The following is a 15986-nucleotide window of genomic DNA, read 5'->3' on the forward strand; positions in this document are numbered from 1 at the left end:
CGTGCTCCATCTGCCATGCTGCGCAATCCCAAACGCGCTCCATCCGCCATGCTGCGCAATCCCAAACGCGCTCCATCCGCCATGCTGCGCACTCCCAAACGTGCTCCATCCGCCATGCTGCGCACTCCCCAAACGTGCTCCATCCGCCATGCTGCGCACTCCCAAACGTGCTCCATCCGCCATGCTGCGCAATCCGAAACGCGCTCCATCCGCCATGCTGCGCAATCCCAAACGTGCTCCATCCGCCATGCTGCGCACTCCCAAACGTGCTCCATCCGCCATGCTGCGCACTCCCCAAACGTGCTCCATCCGCCATACTGCGCACTCCCAAACGTGCTCCATCCGCCATGCTGCGCACTCCCAAACGTGCTCCATCCGCCATGCTGCGCACTCGCAAACGTGCTCCATCCGCCATGCTGCGCACTCGCAAACGTGCTCCATCCGCCATGCTGCGCACTCCCAAACGTGCTCCATCCCCCATGCTGCACCAGCATCAGCCTCTCTGCCCGCAGCATCAGCCTCTCTGCCCGCAGCATCAGCCTCTCTGCCCGCAGCATCAGCCTCTCTGCCCGCAGCATCAGCCTCTCTGCCCGCAGCATCAGCCTCTCTGCCCGCAGCATCAGCCTCTCTGCCCGCAGCATCAGCCTCTCTGCCCGCAGCATCAGCCTCTCTGCCCGCAGCATCAGCCTCTCTGCCCGCAGCATCAGCCTCTCTGTCCGCAGCATCAGCCTCTCTGCCCGCAGCATCAGCCTCTCTCCTCCCAGCATCAGCCTCTCTCCTCCCAGCATCAGCCTCTCTCCTCCCAGCATCAGCCTCTCTCCTCCCAGCATCAGCCTCTCTCCTCCCAGCATCAGCCTCTCTCCTCCCAGCATCAGCCTCTCTCCTCCCAGCATCAGCCTCTCTCCTCCCAGCATCAGCCTCTCTCCTCCCAGCATCAGCCTTTTCTGTCCCTAGCATCAGCCTCTCTCCTCCTAGCCTACCCCAGCCTCAGCCTCCCCCAGCATCAGCCTCTCTTCTCTCAGCCTCCCCCTCCCAGCCTTCCCCAGGATCAGCCTCTCTCCTCCCAGCATCAGCCTCTCTCCTCCCAGCATCAGCCTCTCTCCTCCCAGCATCAGCCTCTCTCCTCCCAGCATCAGCCTTTTCTGTCCCCAGCATCAGCCTCTCTCCTCCCAGCCTACCCCAGCCTCAGCCTCCCCCAGCATCAGCCTCTCTTCTCTCAGTCTACCCCTCCCAGCCTTCCCCAGGATCAGCCTCTCTCCTCCCAGCCTCCTCCAGCACGCCATGCTCCTCTGCCGACACAGATCCGATCGCGCACACACACACATACACTCACACACACCCGATCACATACACTCACACACACCCGATCGCATACACACACACACACACTGACGATATTGCACATACGCGCTCTCACTCACAACATCCGGAGATACCACATGCTTCTGGCCATGTGATCCTCCGGCAGGTCCTGGAAGCTCACTGCACAGTATCGCTGCCGAGAAGCAAGCGAAATCCCAGGATGTTGTGAGTGTGTGGATGCGATGTGATGTGTGTGTGAGGTGTGTGTGAGAGTGGGTGTGATCTGATGTGTGTGTGTGTGCGTGCGTGCGTGTGTGTATGTTCCGCCGCTGCAGAACCTTGATGCGCTGGTAACTATGCTACCATGGTTACCAGCGTATCCCGTCGCACGGGAGCCCACACCAGCATACGGCAGCAACCCCAGCAATGCGAGGGTATGTGTCGGCTGGGTTGGCAGCGTACGCTGATGTGGGCTCCCGGGGGTACAGTACTCACCTGGGAGTCGTGGCTCCGTGTCGGTCGGTTCGGGGAATGCGTGCGGGGGGCGGGGCCAGAGCGAGCATGCATTGCGTGAGGGGGCGGGGCCAGAGCAAGCGTGCATTGCGTGCGGGGGGCGGGGCCAGAGCGAGCGTGCATTGCGTGAGGGGGGCGGGGGCGAGTTGCCTGGGCGAGCGGCCAATCCGTGCGGGGGGGCGGGGCCATGGCGAGCTCAGCGGCCAATCAGCTTTGTGTCACCGTAAGGACACAATTTTGCAGCAAGACAGACAGACAGACAGACAGACAGACAGACAGACAGACAGACAGACAGACAGACAGACAGACAGACAGACAGACAGACAGACAGACAGACAGAATAAGGCAATTATATATATAGATAGATGAGACAACTCGGAACATTCTGTTGGCGAGTACCTTGGCTAATAACTTAACGTCAGCTGATATAAGGAAGATCGGGCGGTACGATTCTGGTTTCGGGATACCTCTTACTGTCTTAAGTCACAGGCTGCTTTAGACTTGCGCAATACCAGAGGTTGGGAGTGTGTAGATTACATCAGGAGTCGTGATGATGTTACTTCCTCACGGTGCATGCAGGAAGAAGTAGGGTCTTAATGCACTTCTTGGGAGTGGGGAAAGGCAAGTTTGTTTTTATTTAGTTTGTAAATGTAAACATGGGAAGACACACACGGGGGTTATCATAAATCTATGTAGGCACAAAAAGGGACCACAAAAAAAAAGCATTACTTTGGCAAGGAGGCACAAAAGGGGAATATTACACATGGCACATAATTATATTTATAAGGCTGAGTTGAGGATACCGGGCACCGCTGAATCCTGTATGGCTGACAAGCTGTGCTTCCACCTGGGTGCGTGTCCCAAAGAAAAGGCAATACAAAATCCACGATGTAGATATGAAAAGGTCGCACTCCAAGTCAGGGAAAAGGAATTTCGTTTATTCCATGATCACATCACAGGTACAGGTAGTGAGGGAGGGTGAGGGTGTGCCACGCCGGACTGTCCGGCGTGGCACACCCTCACCCTCCCTCACTACCTGTACCTGTGATGTGATCATGGAATAAACGAAATTCCTTTTCCCTGACTTGGAGTGCGACCTTTTCATATCTACATCGTGGATAATTATATTTATTCAGAGTATTCAGAAAGAGGGGCATAAATATTATCTGGCGGCAGAAACAGGCACCTAATTATTGTATAAGGGCACAAAGGGGGACATAACTTCTATAAAAGTACAAAGAAGGGCATAATAATTGTGTGCTGGCACAAGAGGGGTAAAATTATTGTTTGGTGGCACAAAGGGAGAGCATAATTATTGTACAGACGTACATAGAAAGGGCAAAAATATTGTAGAGAGGCATAAAAGGGGAGAACAAAAAGGAGATCCTTATTGTACAGAGCAGGCTGGTTTGCTGCGGCCCGTGAACCTGTCTAGCAGACACCGCTCCCTACTTTCTATGTTTAAATAACACGCAAATACGTTTGAGCACTGTGCAGGGACTGGTGCAAAGGAGTTCCCGTCAACACCAGCCTCTGCGTGCAGCTGTGTTATGAGGTCAGTACTCTGTGACCTCACCACACTCCTGCTGGCGCAGCAGTGCAGAGCCACTGGAGACAGTGTGGGAAGAGTAAGTTCTTCATCTTATATGCCCACCAAAGTACCCTCAAGAGCTGCAACTTCAACAGATTCACCCCAGAGCTGTGATCACACAGTGCTCTCCTGAAACCTGTGGTTTCTACACCAGAGCTGCAACCACCACCCCATAATGGAGAACGCTATTGCCGTACATGCACTATTAGGGTATGTGCCCACGATCAGGACTCACTGCGCCCTGACACAGCGGGTCCTCACCTGTGGGGCCGCAAGTCTCCTCCGCAGGAGAATGCAGCTGCTCGCACCCACGATCAGGGTTCAGTGCGCTGCAGCCTCTCGCTTGAGTTCTCCCTATGGAGGACGCATGCTTATCAGCAGCAAACAATTGACATGCTGCGGCTTGGAATGATGCACCGCAGGTCAGTGTTTACTGCGGAAAAAACAAGCACAGTGGGCACAAGATTTCTAGATATCCTGTCCATTGTGCTTTTACTGTACAACGCAGCGCTTGGGATGCAGCTGAAGCATGTTGCATCCAAAACACTGCAAACACTGATCGTGGGCACTCACCCTTATTGCCACCATTGATACTTCCCTATTAATATCTCCAGTGTCCTGCTCTTCAGCCTAACAGTGTAGCACCCGGAATATATATAGGAGCGGCCTGCCTTGCATCTTTCAGGTCTTGCAGTAAAGGCAATAGAAGACAGAGGTGCCAACAAGTCACATCACTCTGTTCTCTTGCCGCACACAGCATCAACCCTACTACAAATGACCATTTTAAATGAAAGGTTTTGTAGCTAAACAATAAAGTATGACTGTGTGCAGTTCCTCCTTTCAGCAGAGACGTATCATGCAATGGTACTGTACCATTCCAGTGTCGGGATTCCCAGTTCCAGTCTGATGAAAAGAGGACATCAAAGCTTCTGCATTCGTTGTACACTTCTCCTTTTCATTTCCACCTTCTACATCCTGATGAACTATCAGGTTCATGTTCCCGAAGCCTTCTTTACCAAACACCTAATCACAAGCAGATATCTGGTTAGGAATGGTAAATTATAGTTGCCCTTGATTCCTGTCTGCGGCTCTTAACATGGTTAAAAACGTCATTTTACAAAGAAATAATCAACACCAAAAAAAAAGTCAGTTAGTAAATACAGCACAAAGCTAATCGTGGAATTGCAATGCCGATCAATGATTAACTTGCTGACTGTTTCCAATAACAGACACCCCTAACAGCTGAGCTCCCATAATCCAGGGTAGCTTGCTTCTCCGAGATAAGATTACTCCGCAGTAATTGGAGTGATGCCAATACTTGCCACCATACCACACATGGAAACTGCAAGGAGTGCTGGGAGAATCCAGCTGTGAAGCCTGCAGAACTGTAAATGCAGCTGCAGACTATAATACAGGCTTTTATTTGGGATTAGTGTATTATAAGTAATGCAATTTGTTTTACAAATAATTTTGTATGTGGTTTTGAGATTATAATCTTGTCTACATCCATAGGCTCAACTTCGACCTCAGTAACTTAAGGCCCCCATCACACACAACGTGATCGTTGCTACGTCACCATTTCTGTAAAGCAGCAACGATCTCGTTACGTGTGACACCTACCAGCGATCAGGCGCCTGCTGTGAGATCGCTAGTTGTTGCTGCATGGTTGGGACCATTTTCTTCAAAGGCGATGTCCTGCTGGGCAGGACGCATCGCTGGGTTTGACGCCTACCAACGACCTCCTAACACAGTCCCAACACCTGCCGAGGTCGTTATACAGGTCACTGATCGTTACTGCGTCGTTGGTAAGATCTGGCTGTGTGACATCTCACCAGCGACCTCCCAGCGACTTACCAGCGATCCTTATCAGGTCACATTGTTTTCGGGATCGCTGGTAAGTCGTTAAATGTGACGGGGGCTTTAGAGCCCCCGTCAGGTCTCCAAGCCTCCACAATTGCCCCAGTGATAAAATCATGCCCTGGATGTAGCATACAGTTGTTCTTATGTATATTAGCCTGCCTCACGAGTCTGACCAGTCCGGCGGGGCATTGTTTCCCTAGAACAGGCCGGCTTCACAGCCCACATGCCTCAGCCATCTGCATATTTAGCTGATGAAGTTGGAGAGCGTCCACACAGTGTCATTGCATCTGTCCAGACTGTGGGCCGTGTGGAGAACGTCAATCAGCTAAAGAGGTGTGAATAGGGACTATAGAGCCAGACAGCTCTACGTAAACAACCCCCCCCGCCGCACCGATATATGAGTGACGGGAATAAAAGCCATTTTTAAGCACTGGTTTGATTTTATTGCTTGATAATGGCTGGGAATCATTATCCTGCAGGTTGGGAGGCCTGGATGACCCAATAGCTTCCATCTACACATATTCTCATCTTACAGCAGACTTGGCTGTACAGCCTGCCTACCGCTGAACAGAAATAAGAACGTTCGCATTCACTTTCAGAAAATACTTACAATGGTGAGGTCAAAATACAAATTATATTAGACATTGCAGCAAACAATGGAAAAAGAGGATCTGTCACTGGATTTCACAATACTAACTGGCATACATTATTAGGAAAGAGCTTTCACACCTAAGGAGCCTGGTGTACTTACTTTCAAAATCCATGTCAGAATGGCTGTATAACTTTTTTTTTAAGTTCTTGTTCCTATACTAAAATAAGCATGTTAAGACAAGGCTCATTTTAAGATCAGGATTATACATACTGTGGATTTTAAAAGTGAGTACACCAGCCTTCTCCAGTCTGACAGATCTATTTCTTGATGTATGGTGGTTGTGTTGTGAAATATGGTGACAGCTTCCTTTTTAAAACTCTTGAAAATTTGCAGAGTGGGATGTCATATTCTACAATGCTGTACACAGCTTATAATCACTAACACAATACAAGAGGCAGATGTATAGCTAGGGGTTTAGCTTGCGGAGGGGTGGGAGGGTGGGGTGTGTGAAACATCTGAGTGGGCCCCTAACCAGATAACCATAGCAACAACTACGGTGGCACAGCCTAATCGTGGATACAGGGGAACCTCAGCTGATGACCGCGCGGTTACTGAAAAGAAATATCGGGATCTGTGGCTCAGTGATGGCTTATTTTTTTGCGTCTCGAGCCGACGTTTCTATCAGTATCATTTTTGTGCAGACGCTACGATTTGATCGCCTGTTATTGCATTTTGCGCAAAACATGCGTCGATGAAAAAAAAACGTTGGCATTTGGAATTTTTCTGCTGCTACGCAGTTTACTGATCAGATTAATTGATTATATATTTTGATAAATCGGGCATCTCTGAAAGTGGTGATACCAAATGTGTGTATATTTTTATTTTTTTAATCCTTTAATTTTCAATGGGGCGAAAGGGGGGTGATTTGAACTCTTAGGTTTTTTTTCAAAACTTTTTTTTTTTTTTTAATTTACTAGTCCCCCTAGGGGACTATACGGATTAGCAGTCTGATCACTCATTTCTCCCAATCAGAGCAGCATTGCTCAGACCGGGAGAAATGATCATCTCCTGTAAGCTGCAATACCCGGCTGCTTCTTACAGGAAACTTAGTTATGTGAGCTACAGGAGTCATAACATGACCCTGTCCTACCATGACAACAACCAAATCCACGTGATCATGTCACGTGACCTCCGGTGTCGGCATGGGAGTACCGATCTACATTGATCACAGTAAATATGGCGCAGTCACATCCTGACAGTGCCATTTAAGGGGCTAACAGGAACGGGTGGAGAGCGATTCCACTCATACCTTCTAGGCACACATATCAGCTGTATAAATCAGCTGACATGTGCGCGGCTCCCCGTCTGCAGCCCGCAGCAGCAGGTGGGAATTAACACTATGACCGCTAGGACGTAACTTTACTGCCCGTGGTCGTTTAGGGGTTAAAAAGCCCTGCGGTCTACAGAACAGAGTGACAGATATAGTTATTCTCTGCTGTAGAGCAGGGATACACCATCAGTGAGCTGTTCAAGCCAATATAGTTAACACTGGCAATAGCTCCAACTCAGCCCCTGTGAGTGCAGGCTCAGGGCAACCTCTCCCCCCTCCCCTAGCTAAGCTACTGATAAGAGGGAATTATACATTAACTATCCTATGAAGTCCAGCTGAGACATTGGGGAAGTTACAATGTAAATAAGCTTTGTCCGTGGCTTCCATCTGCTAAGTCATTCCTGCAATATGATGATTGTGGATTATTACGGCACAAGAGCTATCAGTTATGTATATATGGTACCAGGTCTCTGCTTCGCAGGCACACTGTACTTGTGTTGACTTGTTGAAGCCTTTGGAGTAAACCATTAACCAGACTCTCTCGGTCTTTCAGCTCTATAAACTGGAAAGCCATTTGTTGCCTTATGCTGATAATGATAGGGTTTGGTAAAAGACTGGTGTCCTCCATCTTCTCCACGCTTACTACCTACAATTATAAAAAAAAAATAATAATTTTGGAGCATCTTTAGACTGCCCACACTCAAAGTCTGTGATTTTTTTGCGATTTTGCTTACGGTTAGGGTAGATTTCAAATTTAACAGATATTCTGCTGCAAGTTCTCCTGAAACAGAAAAACTTTAAATATCAATGTTAAATAAAAAAATGTAATGCTGTTACAGGGATACTCGAGAGACAAAAAAAATAATTTCTTCTACTCGCCCTGCCCTCACAATACTTGCAATTCAGTGTGATGCTACAGCTGATCTTCACTGCTCCCCCTCCCCTCTGGGACATTAGATCACACATCAGGGGGCTTGCTCTATGTTGTTGGTAACAGCCAGCCACATGATAATAGCGGCTTCTGTTCTGTCAAGAGCAGGGGGTGTGGCTGGGGTGTAGTCATGCCCCCTGTTCTCCAACTGCAGGGAAGAAGCTATTATCAGGGGGTTGGATGTTACCAACATGGGGCAGGCCCCCTGACGTGTAATGTAATGTCCCAGAGGGGAGTTGGAACAGTGAAGAGCAGCTACAACATCAAACTGCATTATAGGTATTGTGAGGATATAGAACTGCACTTTGCACCTCAACTTTATAGTTTATGAGGGTAGGGACAGTAGAAGAATCTTTATCGCCCCGTGATACCCTTTTAATACCTTCCTTATCTTTTACATTCATTTACATCAAAGGTTGTGCCCCTGCCTTTGATGCGGGTTTGCATGCCAAGCCCACAGCTTTCCCTGCACATGATGGTTGATTTAATCAGCCATCATGTGCCTGTAACAGCCATGGGTGGATCCCTCTGTTAATCTCTGGCTGTGCAATTTAACAAGTGTTGGTGGGGGAAAAACTAAAACAAAAAGAAACTAAAATGACAAAGTCATGAAGGGAGAACTTGCAGCAGAATGTTTGTGTCTTTCTCCATCTACTTCCTTTTTCATAAAATCTTATGAGGACCAACTGTCACCTCCAATATCATTAATGGGAAAATACATATACAGTGAATATAGATTTTCCAAATGTTTCCCTTAAATGGAGATTGAAAGATCAATACAAAGAGAAAGAAGCAGATTTCTCTAAAAAATATGTTACAAAGTTCAATAGGTTACCCTTTTGAATACTAGTGTACAATATATTGTACAATGTTGCGATGTAGCAGTGGCATAGAGCCATTTTGCCTCTGCAGCTTATGTCGCAGTATAGCCCCAGCCCTTAAAAGGTAGGGCGTTGTGTTTTTTTTATTTTTGTATTAATAATAGTGATTGTGAAATAAAGTATTTTTAATACAAAATTCAAAACTCGCTGTTTATTTAGCTTTTATTTAATTCTAGTTTACTGAAGCACTGGGGGCTACCATCATGGATTTGCTATGAGTGAGAACAGTTACTCACCTCCTTTATGGCAGCCCCCTGTGCATTCACTCTGATAGTCGAGCTCTGACCCCTATACTTAGTGCAGGAGAGCCCCCTGCTGTGACCTGGACGCGCCCCCCTGGGCTTTCCAGATCACAGCAGAGGGAGGAGATCAGCGCCATCTTTCTGCAGCTCACAGCGGTCATGCTGTGTGCTGAACTTTTCCCCCTGTCACCCGTTCGGCCTGTGTGAGTAATGTACCGGTGCCCCTCCCCCGCCGCCTATGCTACTGTCTCCAATGACACCCCCACGCTCTCCCCCCCCGGCCAGTTACCTGTCGCCCTGTGTGAGTAGTGTAACGGCGCTCCTCCCCCCGAAACCGATGCTACCGTCTTCAATGACACCCCCACGCTCTTCCCCCCCTGGCCAGTTACCTGTCGGCCTGTGTGAGTAGTGTAACGGCGCTCCTCCCCCCGACACCGATGCTACAGTCTCCAATGACACCCCCACGCTCTCCACCCCTCCACACCGCCGCTACTCCCCCCAGTCCTTGCTGCAGCGGGCGTGCATGCAGAGCATTGTGTGGGTGTACATGGCAGAGCATTGTGTGTGCGTGTGGCAGAGCAGTGTGTGTTGCGTGTGCGTATTGCAAAGCATTGTGTGTGCGTACGTGCGACAGAGCATTGTGTGCGCGTTTGGCAGAGCATTGGGTGTGCATGCTGCTCGGTGAGACACACAGTATATACACAGTGTACACACAGTATATAGTATGTACACACAATATATACACACACTGGCTCCGCCACACCACACACAGTGTGTACACACACTGTGTGCGTCCCTGTGGCAGAGCATTGCGGGCGTGCATGTGGCAGAATATTTCGGGTAGGCGTGCATGCGGTAGAGCATTGCTGGATCGGGGTGTGCAGAGCATTATGTGGGGAGCACTAGGCAGCTGTCCTTGGTGACACTTTAAACATTTGTGGTCACCAACAAAATGGCTCTGCACGGTGTCCCTACACTTCATTCTCCCTTATCTTTTTGGAAACACCCACATTAGGAGGGGAAGCTGTGACATCACACACAGGAGAGCAGATTCTGCCCACTTTTACTGCAGCTGTAATGTGAGCTCTTTCTACAGTGGGATTTCTGTAGAATTTCAGCAGCTGCTCCCCCTAGTGTTTTAGAGTGGAAAATATCACATTTTTCATTTCTTTTTTACATTTTGCTCAATTAAAAACAAATAAGAATATTTAAACAAAACATTAAAACATTAAATACTTTACATTTTTTCAGTTATTGAATTATTTTTTTTTTTGGGCACGACACCTTCCCTTTAAGTCCTACCTCTGTGAGTGGAATAATAACATTGCATACTCCGTCTTCCTTGCTTGCAAAGCAGAGGTAGCTGTCAGAAGTATATATCCTGCCTGGTGTATGGCATCGGCTGAAGGGTGTCCATAGAGAACAGTCCACAACATCATGCAACCTTTCAATTCTCGGAAGCTTAAATATCGCCCGAAAAAACTCCTTTTGTGCTCTTGCTTCAAGATCCCTTTAAAAAGAAACGGATGATTCTTCACTTCCTATGCATTTTTCTCTTGGTATAAAATTAAAGTACATGGTCTGTGAAACTATATTATTTAAAACATTAATATCCAAAACTTCATTCACAAATTACATTTTTGAATGAGGTCAGTGATTACAGAAGGGGAGAAATCTGCAGAACAGAGCTCTTCACTAGTAATATAATCTCATTAAGGCTATGTTCACACACAGGTTTTTGAGGTGTTCAAAAACAATGGGTTTTTCAGACGGAAACTGCTTTGCTTTTGGAGTTTTTCATTTTAATTTATTACATTGTAGCGTTTTTTCCCCGAAGCATTTTTTGCAGTCTGCGCAGTGACTTGCTTGGAGTGGATTCCATCAGGATCTACTTGAAAGAAGAACTGACATGCACTTTTTCTCCCTCCCCCACTAAGCATTTTTTTAAATAATAATAAAAAAATAAAACAAATGTAAAAAAAAAAATAAAAATAAAAAAAAAAAATGCTCATATGAACGGCAAAGTAGACTTCCCATACTTCTCCAACCGGATTGTTGAAGGGCTTTTGAGCAGATACACTCCAAAAAATTCCTCAAACCCCTCTGTAAACATAGCTTCATTAAAGGCAATCTATCACCAGATTTTTGCCACCTAATCTGAGAGCAGCAAAACCTAGAGACAGAGACCCTGATTCCAGTTATGTCACTTACTGGGCTCCTTTGTGTGGTTTTGATCAAAATCACTGTTTAATCAGCAGCAGATTATCATTAGAGGACTACTTGATGTGCTGCCAGGTAGTCCAGCATATGTATGAGTTCTGTATATCTGCTAGATTTGCAGCAGAGATAATATTGATTTTATCAAAATGACAGCAAATAGCTCAGTAAGTGACACATCACTGTAATCAGGACCTCTGTCTCTACATTATGCTGATGAGGTAGCAAAAACCTGGTGACTGATTCCTTTAAAGAGATATGTTTCCTATGTATATTACTTTTAAAAATCTGTAAAAATATTTCACTAATTTGGTCCATGTTATTTTATTTATTTTTCCTATGATTTCCTTTGTGTCAGACTAGAAGCAATATATTCACATCAGAGAAACTGCTGATCTGTAAGTAAAGAGCAGTGAGGTTTCTGGGCCTCCATCTATAGTAGTAGAGCCCTTATAGACCCCAGAAAAGTCAGAGTCCTAAGAAGGTGTCCCAATCTTCACCTACAAGTTCTATCTTTGGCCCCCTCAAGTCTCTTCGGTTTCGTTTCGGACAGGAAAAGGTTTCCTACATCAACACATGGCAGGAGCGGCGTATAAAGGGGCCTGGTTGACTTCAGTAGCAAGGCCAGCCCCCTTCTCTTTCTGAAGATCAGCTGTGACACAGACGGGGCTGACATTACACTGCAATGATTGATAGCCGGGCACTCCGGTCACGTTGTACCCACAATCATACATTATTACAGAGGTTCTGTGCACGTGCTAATGAGACTGAGGCTTTACTGTGCTTGGGCATACATGTACTTTAGAATCGTGTGCAGCGATCTTCCATCCCCGCTGCACAATTAGAAAAGAGTACAGAAATTTACAATCTACCCTCTTTACCCATAGACATTTTTTTTTCTTTTACTAGAACCCCATGGCCAGTATGAAGTCGAAATCAAATACATTTCTGTACAGATTCCCAGCAATTACTTAATAACTACATATCGGAGACACGGCTTCCCTGTTCTGTGGCGCACACAAGACAAAATACACGCTGTCCCCAATCCTAAAGGCAATGAAAAATACAGGAATCTAATAGGAAGAATCTTGGAAAGCAGAAGTCCTGTGTGCACATCGGTAACCACACTGTGCTTCTTTATGGCTACGCTTCTGTAAAACGTTAGGCATTACTCAGGACCTAGGAGGCGGCAATCAAAGAAAAACAGCATCTCATTAATGTTCTCATGAAAGTGTGCCCACAGTTATAGGGGCCATCCCATACAGCCCCTCTGAGCCACCCTCTGCAACCCCACCAGGCCACCCCACCGGGCCACCCCCTGCAACCTCTCCGGGCCACCCCCTGCAACCATTCCGGGCCACCCCCTGCAACCTCTCCGGGCCACCCCCTGCAACCTCTCCGGGCCACCCCCTGCAACCTCTCCGGGCCACCCCCTGCAACCCCTCCGGGCCACCCCCTGCAACCCCTCCGGGCCACCCCTGCAACCCCACCAGGCCACCCCCTGCAACCCCACCAGGCCACCCCATGCAACACCTCCAGGCCACCCCCTGCAACCTCACCGGGCCACCCCCTGCAACCCCACCGGGCCACCCCCTGCAACCCCACCGGGCCACCCCCTGCAACCCCTCCGGGCCACCCCCTGCAACCACTCCGGGCCACCCCACCCCAAGCAACCCTCCAACTCCAGCCCACGCAAACCCTCCAACTCCAGCCCACGCAAACCCTCCAACTCCAGCCCACGCAAACCCTCCAACTCCAGCCCACGCAAACCCTCCAACTCCATAGACCAGCACCTTCCCTACTCAGTAAATCATTACAGTGGTGCATTCTAAAATCGTATCTCCCCAGACATACATATATGTACAGTGTGTTACTGTAGCAGTATGGGTGCACTATACTGCATTCTGCGGTGGGATCTTTAGCACAGATCAGAAATTCAGGGTATGTCCCAGATATTCATTTACTGCAGAAAATTGCCTTGTTGGAAAGTTACAGAGAATTTGTTGCAAGTAAAATATATCTTTGTACCGTGTTAGCCAGTAGAGATAAAAAAATTGTTTAAAAGAACAGAGAGTCCTCAGTGGTTGATACCTTTTAATGGCTAACTGAAAAGATGGTAATAATTGCAAGCTTTCGAGACTACTCAGGTCTCTTCATCAGGCATGGTATAACACAAAATCTGAAGAGTCACATACTTATACACAACAGGACTTAGAATAGTGCAGTAAAAAAAAAAAAAAAAAAAAAAAAAAAAAAAAAAAAAAAAAGAACAAGTTATATGAAACAGAACTATCTCTATGGCAGGGGGACAAGCTGTTCTAGCCATAAATACTGCTGCAGTTCAGTGTGAAAGTTTTATTGTCCTTTGATAAGGGTCTGGTCCAGGGCTGTGACACGCTCGGATGGTCAGAGGAGCACATCTTTTAACTGATGTAAAAAGACATGAATCCATGAGACACATTCATTCCTTCTCTGAATGTGTCAAAGGTCATCATAAGTTTGTACTCCCATAGTCTCCTGTCTCTCTGGGACTTGAAGTTTCCTTTCAATACCAGCAATTTCATGTCCATGATGCTGTGGTCTGGGTTACAAAAATGTTTGGCCACAGGTAGATCCAGAGAATTTGTTGGTGGTTTCTGCACTACACAGAGAAAAGAACATGGCTTTAGGGGAGCCGATCATACTGTAAGTGCAGGCAAGTCTATTAAAAAGCATTCTGTGCTTTTCAGTCAATTGGGCAGTCTTCATCAATGACTGACAGACTCCCCTCTATAAATATGTATGCAGATAGCTGTCAATCATTGATTAGGAACGACTAATGAGCAGGGATTTCAATGCAGAAGAGGACCAGTTACATGGAATCTTTTCCCACAAGATACATATTAATGTGCTCAGCTCCCCTCATTCTTGAACATGTCTCCTGCAGATTAGACTGCATTTACAGTATGACAGGCTCCCATTTAAGTCATGCTTCAAGAAATCTTAGGCTACTTTCACACATCCGGTTTGAGCACTGTGGCTCAATCCGGCTGTGAAACCTATGCAATGGATGCGGCAAAAACACCGCATCCTTTGCATAAGTTTTTACATGCGGCCCGTCCGTTTCTTTCCGGTTGCGGCACGCTACTGAGCATGCGCAGTGGAAGAAACCGCATGCGGCTGCCGGATGCGTTTTTTGCCGCATCGCGCCGCATCCGGCGTCCATAGGCATGCATTGAAAAATGCGCCGCAGCGGTCGGATGCGGCGCGATGCAGTTTTTTTGCCGGAGCAAAAAACGTGCCAGGTAACGTTCTATCCGGCCGCCGCATTGGCTAAATCTGCCGCATGCGGCAAAAACCGGACGGAACGCAAGCCCATGCGGCACAATGTGGCACCAATGCAAGTCAATGCTGGAAAACACGAAACCGGCGGCAAAAAAAAACCGGTTTCGTTTTTTCAGCAGAACGCCGGATTGTGTCGCACCGCTACAGCCGGATGTGTGAAAGTAGCCTTAAGCATGTTGTTACTTGCTCTTGTGCCTAAGGCCGGGGTCATATTAGTGTGTGTAGCATTGAATGTGAGAGCATCGAATGCGATATATGCTAACTGACCCTCGGCTCAGGCTCTGCTGCGAGCCTGTGCAGAGTGTCATCCACTGTGATCGGATCAGAGGTGAGGAGAATAGGAACAGATTCAGCTCTCCATCTTCTCCATTGCCTGTCTCTGTGTATAACGCACTCATAGACTTGTATGGGTGCGAGTGATGCAAGACTTACTGACAATTGCAGCATTCTGGGATGTTTTCCACAGTCCGATTAGGGCAGATCTGCTCTGCCTCATTACATAACATTGGGCCACATGCAATGCAAGATTTTCTCTCATTACACTTGTGTGAGCCTTACACTAGTAAGACTCCGGCCTAAGTGGCAATTACTGATACCTGAAAAAAATAAATGTGCAGTAACTGTTCTGAATTCTGGGGTTAATGGCCTTGACAAAGTAGTAATTTCCGAGCAGGCATAAGAAAGATCACCTTACTGAAGTCACAGCAGTGCCCTCCTATTTATTTGTTAAGCTAGTTTTCACTCCCCACCTTCCCCGGTTGTCACAGCAGCCTACACCACTTCCTTGGAAGAAATAAAAACATGCCCCTCTCCAACTACATCTTTACAAGCAATCAAAGCATGCCCCTCTCCAACTACATCTTTACAAGCAATCACAGCATGCCCCTCTCCAACTACATCTGTTCAAGCAATCACAGCATGTCCCTCTCTAATTACATATTTACAAGCAATCACTGCATGCCCCTCTCCAACTACATCTTTCCACAAAATCACAGCATGTCCCTCTCTAATTACATCTTTACAAGCAATCACTGCATGCCCCTCTCCAACTACATCTTTCCACAAAATCACAGCATGTCCCTCTCTAATTACATCTTTACAAGCAATCACTGCATGCCCCTCTCCAACTACATCTTTCCACAAAATCACAGCATGTCCCTCCCCAACTACATCTTTACAAGCAATCACAGCATGCCCCTCTCC

General features: G+C 47.4%; 1 protein-coding gene across 4 annotated transcripts in view; it reads right to left on the reverse strand.

Annotated features, from left to right (window-relative positions):
• The window catches only part of TBC1D8 (TBC1 domain family member 8), a 133583-nt gene that overhangs the window by 45951 nt on the left and 71646 nt on the right, over positions 1-15986 (reverse strand). For all 4 annotated transcript variants that reach the window (XM_075336465.1, XM_075336469.1, XM_075336467.1 and 1 more), the window contains 3 exons: positions 10545-10752; positions 7652-7834; positions 4280-4429 (listed from right to left, as the gene is read on the reverse strand). In XM_075336465.1, coding sequence (XP_075192580.1) covers positions 4280-4429; positions 7652-7834; positions 10545-10752 — 541 coding nt within the window. The remainder of the gene's footprint in view (positions 1-4279; positions 4430-7651; positions 7835-10544; positions 10753-15986) is intronic.

This window comes from Anomaloglossus baeobatrachus, chromosome 2 (assembly GCF_048569485.1).
Source record: "Anomaloglossus baeobatrachus isolate aAnoBae1 chromosome 2, aAnoBae1.hap1, whole genome shotgun sequence".
NCBI classification, from domain to species: Eukaryota; Metazoa; Chordata; class Amphibia; order Anura; family Aromobatidae; genus Anomaloglossus; species Anomaloglossus baeobatrachus.